This window comes from Halichoeres trimaculatus, unplaced genomic scaffold (genome assembly GCF_033239565.1).
Source record: "Halichoeres trimaculatus isolate MK-OKI-2021-1 unplaced genomic scaffold, fHalTri1.1 fHalTri1_scaffold_147, whole genome shotgun sequence".
NCBI lineage: Eukaryota > Metazoa > Chordata > Actinopteri > Labriformes > Labridae > Halichoeres > Halichoeres trimaculatus.
Window position 1 is genome coordinate 1 of NW_027437326.1, and position 12,926 is coordinate 12,926.

At 39.5% G+C, this 12,926-nt stretch overlaps 2 protein-coding genes across 2 annotated transcripts; both read left to right on the forward strand.

Moving 5' to 3' along the window:
* The first annotated feature begins 2,547 nt into the window (after window positions 1-2,547).
* Window positions 2,548-6,833, forward strand: LOC141787079 (uncharacterized). Its single transcript, XM_074665337.1, has 8 exons — window positions 2,548-2,589; window positions 2,766-2,930; window positions 3,033-3,101; window positions 3,370-3,501; window positions 3,614-3,673; window positions 3,836-3,916; window positions 4,174-6,646; window positions 6,784-6,833. Exons 1-8 carry the CDS (start codon window positions 2,548-2,550, stop codon window positions 6,831-6,833), a joined length of 3,072 nt encoding a protein of 1,023 aa, XP_074521438.1.
* Window positions 6,834-7,059: 226 nt separating this feature from the next.
* On the forward strand, window positions 7,060-12,567 carry LOC141787080 (uncharacterized). Its single transcript, XM_074665338.1, has one exon. The coding sequence runs from the start codon at window positions 7,060-7,062 to the stop codon at window positions 12,565-12,567; it is 5,508 nt and encodes a 1,835-aa protein (XP_074521439.1).
* The last annotated feature ends 359 nt before the right edge of the window (window positions 12,568-12,926 follow it).

Below are 12,926 nucleotides of genomic sequence, written 5' to 3' on the forward strand. Positions count from 1 at the left end.
GTTTCATGACCAAAATGCATTCTGTAAGAAACTGAGCGGTTTTTTGTTAAAATTGATTTTTGTTTTTTCCTGTTTTGGGAGGTTTTGTATTTCTGCCATGAATGTTCAAAATCAAATGACTCAGAGGCAAAATAAAAAAAAAAAAGAGAAAGAAACAAAACATGTGGGACATCATTAGCTGATAGTCAACTCACTTGCGCCCTTGCTTATCAGCCTACATCTTTCCCTCACCTGTTCCAGCACTGTGTTGTTCTAATTTGTCTAGACGGACATGGAAATATATTTAAAATAATCTACTTGAGGCAACAAAACTTGGTATTTTTAGCCATGTTTGTGGTGACGAATACAGATTTTTTTTTTTTTCTTGCAACAAAACCAGATGCTTTAGCTGTATCAATTTTTTTGGTGACGAAACAAGATTATTTTAGTCAAAGTCAAAGTGATTAACCAGACAAGCTTACTGTGATATTTTCCTGTGAAATAAACTTGAATGGTTGACAAATTTTGCTCATGACTTCATCTTAGGAAAAAAAAAAATTCTTCCTGAAGATAGACCATTTCAGAACCACAGCACCATCCATAGGCTAAATCAGTCAAGTAACACAAGGGTACTCAAAATCATCATTGATGCAGAGATCCTGAGCACAACCAGCAGACCATAACCAACATTACATTTAATGCTGATGAAATTCACTGGAAATTCCCCCCACAGCTCTTCCTACAAATTGATATGGTTTTCTTGATACATGGAATAATGTTAGCATTAAGTTAAGACAAACTTATGTTGCTTAGCTAGCTAGGACTTCACTTCTGTCATTCCTTGTTGCTTTGTGCCTGCTGCGGCCAAAAAACTTTCTGATATCCATCTAGGATTTATAGTTAGAGTCAGATCAAAATCAAAATAGCATATTTAACAATGTGTTGTTGGCTAACATTACCTACCTCACGTAGTGATTTATATCACCTGCCCCTCTCTCTCTCTGGCTCCCTTTCTCTCGCTCTCTCGCTCTCTCAGCTTTGAGTTGACACAGACGTATTATCAGCTGAAGTTGCTACACGTGGAGAAATTAGCCTATTAATTAGCCATGTGCGCATTGTTTATGTGGAGTGAATACAGTAGCAATGAATGACCAGACAAAGTAGTATGTGCGCTGTGCTAGTAGACTTAAAACTCTGAAGTCATTTTTTTTTAATGGTGAAATTTTTGATTGGGGCACTGTAGATAAATATTGTGGCATGTACCCCCGTGAAATCTGTCTGGCGACACGGCTGCTGTTACTGATCTATTATGTTTGTTCTTTTCTTCATTTGTCACAGATGCCTAGAACGAAATCCTTCCGTCGTTCCCAGGCAGCAGCTCGTAGACTCGCAGAACGACAGCCACTTGACATCACCCCCTTGTGGCGTCGTGCACGAGAAGAAGATGAAGCACGTATGTTGAAAATTATATTTCTTTGTTTTTGTTGAACTTATCACTGTTGGTATATCTTACAGATGTTGCCTTTACATTTGTCATCACTTTTGTGACTGAGTTGGGGAAATTTGATTTGTCTCTGATAGGTTCGGGCACTGGTTTTCGCCACCGGGTTCGGCAATGGCCAATTTCTGCGTTGACTAGGAAGAGTCACAAATTGGTCATTCCACCTGAGTGTCCTGACAAGGAGGTAAGATTATTATACAATGTAATTTTCTTATATATGTCGCTGTAAGTTAATTGAGCAGTAATTAAGCTCATACTTTGTTGTTCTGCTGTTCCAGTTTGTTCTTCTAGTTGGTGACTCCCACCTGCGAGCCATCGTTGATGGTTTCGTGGAGATGCCAAAGGGACTGTTTTCCTTTGGCATCATGTCAACACCAGGGGCTGCTGCTCACGAGGAGAGGATCGAGCTGATCCATGCTGTGGTTCCTCGAAGTCCTGCAGCAGTGGTCCTCCTGGCACCCAGCAACAACCTGACCCACTCCCAGACCATTGACAGCGCCAGTGCAGACTTCGCCATGCTTCTGTGTGCAGCTATGGATCGTTGGTCCAATGTAAGTTTTGACACATTATTGTTTGCAATTTGAATGGCATATTTAGTTGTTTTAGAATGAAATTTTGAAAGCTTTACTAGTTTATTAAAAATTGTATAAATATTGTGGCTTATTTTTCAGGTCGCAGTGCTTGACTTCCCTCCTCGCATCAGTTCCAACCTGGCGAAGCAAGAGGCACTTAGACAACAGTACCACAGAGTGGCTGCTAGAATGGGTATGCATTGTGTCAAACAGAATTTGCCTAATTGTTTAGCCTGTTTTTTAAATGAAAGAAGAATTGCATGTGGTGTTTCATATATATATATAATTATATATATATTTTTTTGTACTTTTTCAGGTGTGAGGTACTTTCCAGCAGTGGAACACTTTCCTTTGTCACAGACTGACTTGTGGGCCAGAGATGGTGTAAGTAGACCTTTTGATTTAGACAAAAAACAGTTCATCTTTTGCATTGAAGGTGTTGTTAATAATTTTATGTTCTATTTTCAACAGATTCACCTCTCTGACTCTGCAGGGATGCCTATCCTTGCACGGCTGCTGTGGCAGGCTGCTTATGATGTAAGTTATCTCTGTGTAGAAAAAGTTTATGGTTTGTCAGATTGAATGTGATTATTTTTTAGGCAATGCTTTTTATAATTCCAATTAATTTCATTAATACGTTTTCAGTAACTTTTAATTTCATATCTTTTCTCTGCCTATTAATAACAAGATTCATTTTTTATGCCACAATTTAGACACTGAAGCCAGTACCAGAGATCACCCAAGTGCAGGTTCAGGCACTTCCCAAGCCATCTGTTCCACATGTGAAACCTAGACTTGTGGTGAGGGGTGAACTTGTTCCTCCTCGTCCTCCAGTCAACCCCTTCACACAGTGGACAACTGTTCAACGGGGCAGAAAGGTAATTTGCAGCCGATTGTTGTGAAAGATTTGTAAATGTTTATAATTTCAGAAAAGAAGTTGAATGGTTACTAAACATAAATTGTGCTTCCTTTTATCATAGAGGAAGGCATCAGGGGAGCTGGCTCAGTCCTCTGGTGTGGTTCCCAAGAAATGGATGGTTGGAAAGCAGGTTTGTATCTTACTTTATATTCTTAATTGATTGGCAGGAAAGTGCTGTGCCGAATGCAAGCATGTAGTCTTTGCATACAAAGGAAATGTGTTTTAAGACAGCAAAAAAAAAATTCCCCAATTCCCCAATTCAATAAAAGATTATTCTATTCTATATTCTGTTCTAAAAAATGTTTGTTTTGTTTTGATTAATTAACTGTATGAATAAAGTGGGATTTTTTTTTAGAGCTGTTAAATTCAACAACTGTGTTTACACTGTAATTTCACAGGTTGTGAAGGAGTGTACCATCCCGCTAACGCCAGTCTGGTTTAGCGCTGCCCTGTTGGATGAGATGGAAAAGCTTGTTCCATCTCATCTGCCCAGTCCTACTGGGTCCACAGCCGTTCCCAACGGCAAGCAGGTAATATTCATAATCTTGTCTTTCTCTCTTATGACATGTTTCTAAACAGCAACAACTTCTTTGATAGTGTGAAAGCATTATTGTAACATTACCTCTTTTCTGTTTTCATTAGAAGGCCGTTGTGGAACGGAAGAAGGCTGCTGTGTCCAAGAGGAGTCGGTTCGTCCGGCAGGTGAGTTTTGTTTGATTATTTTCTTAAACAATGTTTAATCTTATTTGGAAAGGTTTGTTTAATCTTATTTGGAAAGGTTTAAATTTATCAATACAGTCATACATAGTAGCTTAACAGGTGAGGAACACCCCATTCACGTGTGCCTTTATTTTCTATTTTTAGGCGGACGCAGTGCCGTGTGTGGTGAGTGTGACGTCCAGGGACACACCTACCACTGTCATGCAAGAGACGGTGGAGGAGGAGGTTGGTTAAGTTACCTTTGTCAGCACAAAAAGTATCTTTTATCGAGTTCAACTGGAGCAGCTGTTTTATAGTTAAGCAGTTGTCAGTGTTTGTCTATTGTCAGGGACACGCTAGCTGTGATAATTTTACAATTTCAATATTGATTAAAATGCTAACATTGAACCAAAAAAAACACAAGAAAGAGAACGAAATACTCTTATTGTCCTATACATATTTGTTGTCTCATGACTCATTCATTTGTTTTGTTTTTTTTTCAGGTGCCAGCATCCCACAGGTCCCCAGTGACTTCATCATCCCCTGCGTCCCCTGGGTCCCCTGGGTCCCCTGTGTCCCCTGCATCTCCTGCGTGCCCTGCATCCCCACTGTCTCCACCTACCAGCCATGTCCAGACCCCTGAGGTGGAGGGTAGTGACAAGCAACGCACACAAAGATCCAGCAAAGGTCAGAGTGATGGCTCTCCTGTTTCGTGTGTTTGTACTGAGCAGTTGCCAACAGCTGTAGTTTCTGGCAATGTTCTGAGAGCTTTGACTGATGAGCGGCTTGATGTTAATGCAGCTATATGTTGTAGTGTTGTGGCTGCTATCAAACACAAGATTTCACCTGTGTGTACATGGAGTAGCAGAGACTTAGATCAGGTCAGGTCAGAGGGCAGTGAGCTGTACAGCTTTATTGCTAAGGAAAGCCACAGTCTGGCAGAAAAAGACAAGTTTTTTCAGCTTGTTGAGAAGCACAGGGTTTTTAGCAGGAAGTGGAGACTCGAGCTTGACCGTGCAGAGTACATTGCTGCTACATGTAGTGGAGAGGATCTGTTGTATAACAGGATTCAGGACCTTCTCAACAATAGTGGCATGTGTCTGTTTAGCATTGACGGTTCCTGTACTGTCATCATTCAACACAACAACTATTTAGTGGTTGTTGACTGCGGCAGACGAGATAAATCTGGCTTTGCTTCCAGCTGTGGCAGATCTGTGGCTGTGTTTACCACATGCCTGAATGACCTGATGCTTCACATCAGAGGTCTACAAAAGTCGTTGAAAGGACAGTGTTATGCTGTTGTTGGCATGAATCTGCATGAGCTGGATGGCGAGGTCGGTGTCCAGAACTCCACAGACATTGTAGATAGTGTCAGTGAGGTTAAGGACAGCAATGTTGATGTTGAGGTTATGGACAGTGTAATTCAGGCTGAAGTTAGCAATGTTCAGGTTGAAGACAGCAAAGTTGAGGTTTCAGACACTATTGTTGAGGCTGCTTACAGTGAGGTACAAATCCAAGTTGCAGCTGAAGTTCAGAGAAGCAGCTCTGTCACGCCTGTACATCGGGTAGGATCTGTGCAGGGAGCATTCCATCAGGGAGATGCTCGTTTTAAAAATGCCGGGAAACAGTGCATGGCCATAAGCCTGCTTAGTTTAGCTAAACACACAATTCAGAGTGTGTTTTCATGGCAGTCACACACCCTTGATGAGGTCCTCGTGTCAGGGGACAAGTTGTATTCCTCTTTAAGAGAGAAGAACTTGATCAGTGACACTAGAAATCAGTATCTCCTTGCTACAGAACTGCCCCGACAGCATGTTGTTTTTGGTAAGACGTTTGACTTTTTCTATGGTGACGTTGTAAGTGGAAATGTAAATGATAATGACACTCAGTTAGTTGCAACCAGGGTGCAGCACACTTTGAAAGATGGATTGGGAGAGATGTTTTGTAATTATAACACATGTCTTTTGACAGTGTGTGCTAACAGCTGTGCTATCATTCATCAACATGGGCAGTATGCACTTGTTGATTCTCATGCACGCAGTCAGGATGGTCTTGTAGATTCTATGGGGAAGAGTGTTGTTTTATATTTCAGCTGTCTTGATGAACTTTGCCATCACATACATAGACTTACAAGAACAATGACTCGACATGAAAAGCTATTTGAGATTGCGGGTGTTTGTGTCAGTGTGTCATGTCCCATTATTTGTAGTAATGTGTGCCCACAACTTTCAGAAACTGTAGAAAGCAGAAGCACAGTATTTGGAAGCAGTTTTAGGGAAAGCTCCAGCCATTTAGCAGGGATCAGTGGTAGCAGCAGGGGAAGACTTAGCAAGCGCAAGAGGTCAACTGGAACTTTTGTGTCTAAGAAATTCAGAAGTAGGGATGTAAATGATATTGATTCAGATATCGAGTTTGTTAGTGATGTCTCTAGTGAAGAGCTACTGTTTAGTCCTCTTAGTGATGAAGTGTCACAGGCTTTGTGCAGAAAGTTAAAGATCTCCTCTGAGAAACTTCATGTAGCATCTGAATTTATGAATATAGGTTCATTAGGGACTCCGTGTAAAAATGAGAAGATAGCAGCTGATGGTAATTGTTTCTTTCGAGCAATTAGTCAAGCAGTCAGTGGTACACAAGATTATCACAGAAAAGTTAGACTTGCAGTTGTAAAGCAGCTAGAAAGTAATGAGGTCGAGTATACCAGTTTTTTGAGGAGTCAGTATTCATCTGTGACAGAATACCTTACTAAATCAAGAATAAAATATCTTGGGAGCTGGGCTACAGAATTAGAAATTCAAGCAGCAGCAGATTGTTTAGGAGTAAACATATTTACGTACTGTCAAGATCGCTGGCTTCAATATAGTTCCAGGAATACTCAGCTGTCAAATAACAGTATTTATTTAGAAAACTGCAATGGAAACCATTATGAGACAGTTGTTTGTGTTCAGCAGCCCAAATCACAAAGATGTTATGAGTATTGTGAGTACAGCAGGGCCAGTTCTAATGGATATCAGATTAGACAGCAGAACAAGGGAAACAATGAATCTTGTTTAGCAGATTTCACAATAAGTGCAAGTTATGAAGGTGAGCCTGTAGAAGTTGGCGTATCACAACAGCAGCAAAGTACACCATCTTCATATTTGAAAAGAAAAAAGAGGTTACTTGAAAAATCTAACTACAAGATAAATCAGATACATAGGGAGAGAAAACAAGAGAAAAATAAGGTAAGGAGGAAATTGAAATATCACACAGACTTGGAGTTTCAAATGAAAGTAAAAGAAATGTGTAAAGAAAGAATAACGTTGAATTACCATTTAAATGATTTGTTTAGAGATAAAATGAGGCAAAAAAGTGTACATGAGTATCAGACGAATCCTTTGCATAGAGAAAAAATGAAAGAAAGAAGTAAACATGTGAATCAGACAAATCCTTTGCATAGAAAAAAAATGAAAGAAAGAAGTTTACATGAGTATCAAACAAATCCTTCACATAGAGAAAAAATAAAATCCCTTAGTATTATGAAATTTCGTTTTAATGCAGAGCATAGGAAGAATGTCACTGCAGGTAACAGGTTGAGGAGGCAAAAGCTAAAAGAAAAGTCACATCAGTTAGATTTTGTTATTGAACAATTTTTAGAAAAAGTAAAAGATGGTCCTGATTTCGTTTGTTCTGTGTGTCATAGGTTGTTGTTTGAACACCAGGTTTTACATTGTAAAAAAGATGATTATAAGAAAAATAAAGCATCAGCTTTAGTAGCACAGACATGCTTGACTGATGATTTTGTACACAAGTGTACTCAAGAATGTGCCATACCATGTAGTTTGCTGGATTCACCAAGAGGGCAGATGTGGATTTGCTACACCTGCCACTATAAGATTAACAAAGGAGAATTTCCAGCTGAAAGTGTGTTCAACAGCTTGGGACTTAATCCCATACCACAAGAATTAGCATGTCTGAATACCCTTGAACAGCATTTGATTGCTGTAAATATTCCATTTATGAAAATGTTAGCCCTCCCCAAAGGTGGTCAAAATGGAGTTCATGGACCTGTGACTTGTGTTCCTTCAAATATAGCGCAAACAGACAATTTGCTGCCCCGTTCCAATATGGAAGGGTCATTGATAAGAGTCAAGTTAAAGCGTAAACTCACTTACAAAGGTCATTATGAGTATCAGTTCGTAGATCCAATGCGTATACGTCAAGCTTTACAATACCTAAAACAAGTGAACGTGCATTATGCAGATATACAATTCAATGAAGACTGGTTAAATGACTTTTGTAGAGAGGAAGATGTAATAGATGACAATACTGATGCAAATAAAGACAGCTGTGAGGTGTCTCCAGAAATTGTTGAGGACGAGTTATTGCATGATAGACAGCAACACTGTATGTTTCAAGATACTTGTTTAATGCCAGTAGATATTGGTCAGGAAGCCTTAGACCACTACTTTGATCACACCTTGAACGTAGCCCCCGCGGAAGGAAATAACCCTGTCAGATTACTATGTGATCCCAGTAATGAAGCTAAATCTTTCCCAACATTATTTCCAGAGGGTAATAATACTTATCACGAGAGTAGACAGTATAAGTTATCTTTGTCTAGATATTTCAACAACAGAATCTTAAATGCTGATGGTAGATTCGGTAAAAATGTGGAATACATTTTTTATGCTCAATACATGTCTGAGCTAGAACAGGTAGTGTCAAGTGTTTCTATAGCTATGAGGAAAGGGAAAGGAGGCCATACAACATTCAAAGTAAATGATTTGTTACACGATGAAGGATCTTTAAAGAAGCTCCTGGATTTTGACGACGGCTATCGTTTTCTCAAACCTATCAGAGGTACTCCAGCTTTTTGGCAGGGAATCCAGAAAGATCTACTAGCTTGTGTTCATCAACTCGGTATTCCAACATGGTTTTGTTCTTTTTCCTCCGCTGATATGCGATGGAAAAATCTACTTAATAGTATTTTGAAACAGGAAGGTAGGACACAGACAGCTGAAGAGTTAGAATGGGCAGATAGGTGTGACCTATTGCGCAGTAATCCTGTGACAGCTGCTAGAATGTTTGATTTTCGCTGGCATTGTTTTCTCAGGGAAGTATTAATGTCCCCAGCTGAGCCAATAGGTAAAATTAAAGACTACTTTCATCGCGTTGAGTTCCAGCAACGTGGCTCTCCACACATTCATAGTTTATTTTGGATAGAAAATGCTCCAGTTATTGACAAAAACACAGATGAAGAGGTGGTTGACTTCATAGATAAATATGTCGCATGCGAATTACCACCCCAAATTAATGATTTGTATGAAGTAGTTTCATCTGTGCAGCAACATTCTAAAAGACACTCCAAAACATGTAAAAAAAAAAATACAAATTGCCGTTTCAATTTTCCTAGGCCAGCATCAGGAAAGACTTTTATATGTCGCAAAACTGAAGAAGATCCAAAAGATAGTTGTCAGTGTCAGACAGGGAACACTGAAAACTCCGCCCCACTTCCTTGTGATTGTCAGGCTAAAAAAGAAGCACAGAAAAAGATTAGGGAGCAGGCGTCAGCCCTTTTGAGGTCAGTAAAGTTACTCCTTGCAGATGAAGAGAAAAGCAGTAAATTCAGTAGTATAGATCAGTTGCTTCACAGCGTAGGAACAGATCAGAATGGTTTTGAACAGGCATACAAACTCTTTGCACGTAAAACACATATTGTCCTGAAGAGACAAATCAATGAAGTTTGGATAAATCAATATAGTAAGCCGCTGCTGAAATGCTGGAATGCCAACATGGACATACAGTATGTTGTTGACGCGTACGCTTGCATAGTGTACATTATTTCTTATATATCAAAATCAGAAAGAGAGATAGGGTTGTTGTTAGGTAATGCACAAAAAGAGGCTTCAAAGGAAAAAAATCTGAGTGCACAAGAAGCTTTGAAAAAACTTGGCAGTGTTTACCTCCACAACAGAGATGTTTGTGCACAGGAAGCTGTTTATAGATTAGTTCCTAACATGCATTTGAAGGAGTGCTCCAGAAAGGTCGTGTTTGTCCCAACTGGGGACAATGTTGTTAGGATGAGTTTGCCTTTGAATGTGTTAAAACAAAAGGCATCATCACAGGATCTTACATCAGAAGACATGTGGATGACTAGTGTTGTTGATCGATACAAGAACAGGCCAGAAGACAGGGAGTTTAGCGACATGTGTTTGGCATCTTTTGCCTCAGAATACCGTGTATTAAGCAAAAATGAAAAATCCAAAAGTAGAATCAAACTAAAGAATGACTGTGGCTTTGTCATGAAACGAACACGTACACAACCAGCAGTTATACGTTATGCACGATTTTCTGAGACAAAAAATCCTGAACTTTTCTATCACAGCAGTTTGCAGTTGTTTCTTCCGTATCATGAGGATGTTCAGCTAAAACCACATAACTTTGTTACATTTCAGGAGTTTTATGAAAATGGTCAGGTGACATTTAGGGATGGCACCAGGCATTTAGTGAAGTCAGTCGTAGATTGTAATAGAAGCAGGTTTGAGGTTACAGCAGCAAATTTAGATGAAATCAAAAATTCCATTGATAACGATGTTATATTAGAAGATGCCTGGTGTAATCTGTGCCCAGAACAGGAACTGGAGCGCTTAGAGTGTGTGCAGGAAGTTCAAAACCAAGAGCAGAGTGTAGATGAACATGTGGACAGCATTCCGGATTTGGCAGTTAGTGCTAGGGAAGTCTCTCATTTAGAAAAGAGGAATAATATTTTGAGTAGGGTTGACGGTTTGGCTTTAGTTAGGTCTCTAAATGAGAAACAACTGTCCATTTTTTATCAGGTTAGACAGTGGTGTTTACACAAGGTTAATGGGAGAAAGCCAAATCCCCTGCACGTGTTTATAACTGGTGGAGCTGGTACTGGAAAAAGCCATTTGATTCGAGCTATCCAGTATGAGGCCATGAGGTTGTTGTCACCAGCATGTCGTCACCCTGACAACACTTGTGTTTTGTTGACAGCACCTACAGGGATTGCTGCATACAATTTGCATGCAGCAACTATCCACAGCACATTAAGCATTGGAAAGGATGTACGCATACCGTACACTCCTTTGGGTGAGGAAAAGATTAATTCTTTGCGAGCTAAATTAGTGGATTTGCAGTTGTTAATTATTGATGAGATCTCAATGGTAGATCATAGGTTGTTAGCTTATATTCATGGTAGATTGAGACAGATCAAACAGTGTGGTGACTATTCACCTTTTGGTAACGTGAGTATTATTGCAGTTGGTGATTTCTACCAATTACCTCCTGTAAAAGGGAAGCCACTGTATGCTGACAATGAAGGTGTCAGCTTGTGGTCGAGTCTGTTTAGTGTTGTCGAGTTAACAACAGTTGTTAGACAGAAGGATAGCACATTTGCTGAGTTGCTAAATAGGATCAGAACTCGATCTAAAGACACCCCGATGCTTCTCAGTGATATTCACACACTCAAGCATTGCGAAACTGGCCAAGTCAGCTCAGCTCTGCACATATTTCCAACAAATACACAAGTAAATGAGCACAATACTCAAGAGTTATTCAGGACTTGTCCAGAATATGTTGTGATTGAGGCAGAAGACTATGTGAATAGTAAAAAGACAGGGAAGCTTGAGTTAATGAAAGGACATCACACCAAAGTCAACAACACGTGCTTGGAGGAAACACTGCTTTTGGGAGAAGGTGCCCGTGTAATGTTATGTAAAAATGTTGATGTAAATGACGGTCTGGTTAATGGTGTGTGTGGGACTGTGACTCACATAGCACTAATTGATGGTAAGAAGTTTCCTCAAAATGTCTTTATTAAATTTGATGATCCTGACATTGGTACCCACAGGAGGAAGCATTCTGTCAGAGTAAGTCTAGATTTGGTAGGATCAACAAGTATTGAACCAGAGGAAGAAAGAGTCAGCAGTAAGGGTGGATTGCGCAGGCAATTTCCTCTGAAACTTGCTTGGGCTTGTACAGTCCATAAAGTGCAAGGTCTTACTGTTGAAAATGCTGTTGTGTCTTTTAAGAGGATATTTTCAGCAGGGCAGGCATATGTGGCCTTAAGCCGCGTCAAGACTTTGTCAGGCCTCATTGTGCAACATTTTAATGAGAAAAAGATTTATTGTAAGGATGACATCAAAAATGCCATACATAGTATGCCCAGATTTTTGGTTGAAGACAGAACAATGCACACAAATACACACACATTTTCTGTGTTTTTGATGAATGTGCAAAACTTGTCTCTTCATCTGTCTGATTTGCTGTCATGTACACAGCATTTGCAGCCTAACTGTATTGCTGTGACAGAAACCTGGTTATCCACTGATTCTGTTTTAGAAAATATCACATTTGATGGTTACAGTTTTCATAACTGCCCACGACATGTGTCTTACACCAGTAATCACCCAGCTTTGACAGCTTTGCAAGCCCAACAGCATGGTGGTGTTGGCATTTTTAGTGCAGATAATGTGGCCTTTCACACAATCAAAGTACCAAATGTGAATTTGGAGTGCCTAGTGTGCAACTATGTTGATTTGGAAATTCTGCTCGCTATCATATATCGTCCACCAGTTTATCCCATGTCTTTATTTAAAGAGTATCTCAGCAAGTTGCTTGATCAGCTCAACCCACTAAGTAACACAATTGTTGTCATGGGAGATTTTAATGATGACATTTTGAAGTCATCATCAATGTGCAAATTTTTTGCAGAAAGAGAGTATGTTCAGCTGGTGACAGAACCCACCACAGAGAGAGGCACATTAATTGACCATGTGTATGTCAAAACAACACAGTACGAAGTACAGTCAGTAGTGTGGCCTACTTACTTTAGTGATCATGAAGGGATTTTGTGTTCTTTCAAAAGCACAACTCTTAAAAATGATAAGGCAGAATAGTTAGACTTTTGAGACTACAATGAATTTGTCACTTCTTCTGTTAACTTCTGCTTATTTGTGGGTGTTAAGGAATTTCATTAAAATAAAGTGCCTTAACTTAAATAGGAGAGGGCTTTTTGTTTAACCTGCTACAATTCTAACAATGTGTACCTGTTTATGGATTCAGGTAACAATGTAATTTTCTTAGTTTTAATATTTATAATAATTTAATGTGCGATTTCGTATTTCACATTTTTGTAATGCCAAGGTCAAAAAACAATTGCACACCTTGTGCTGTTTTATGTGTGTAACATGTTAAGTGTCTGTAAGTGTATGTAGGTCAATACTTTTAGCTTAGCATAAAAGGTTCTATATTTCTG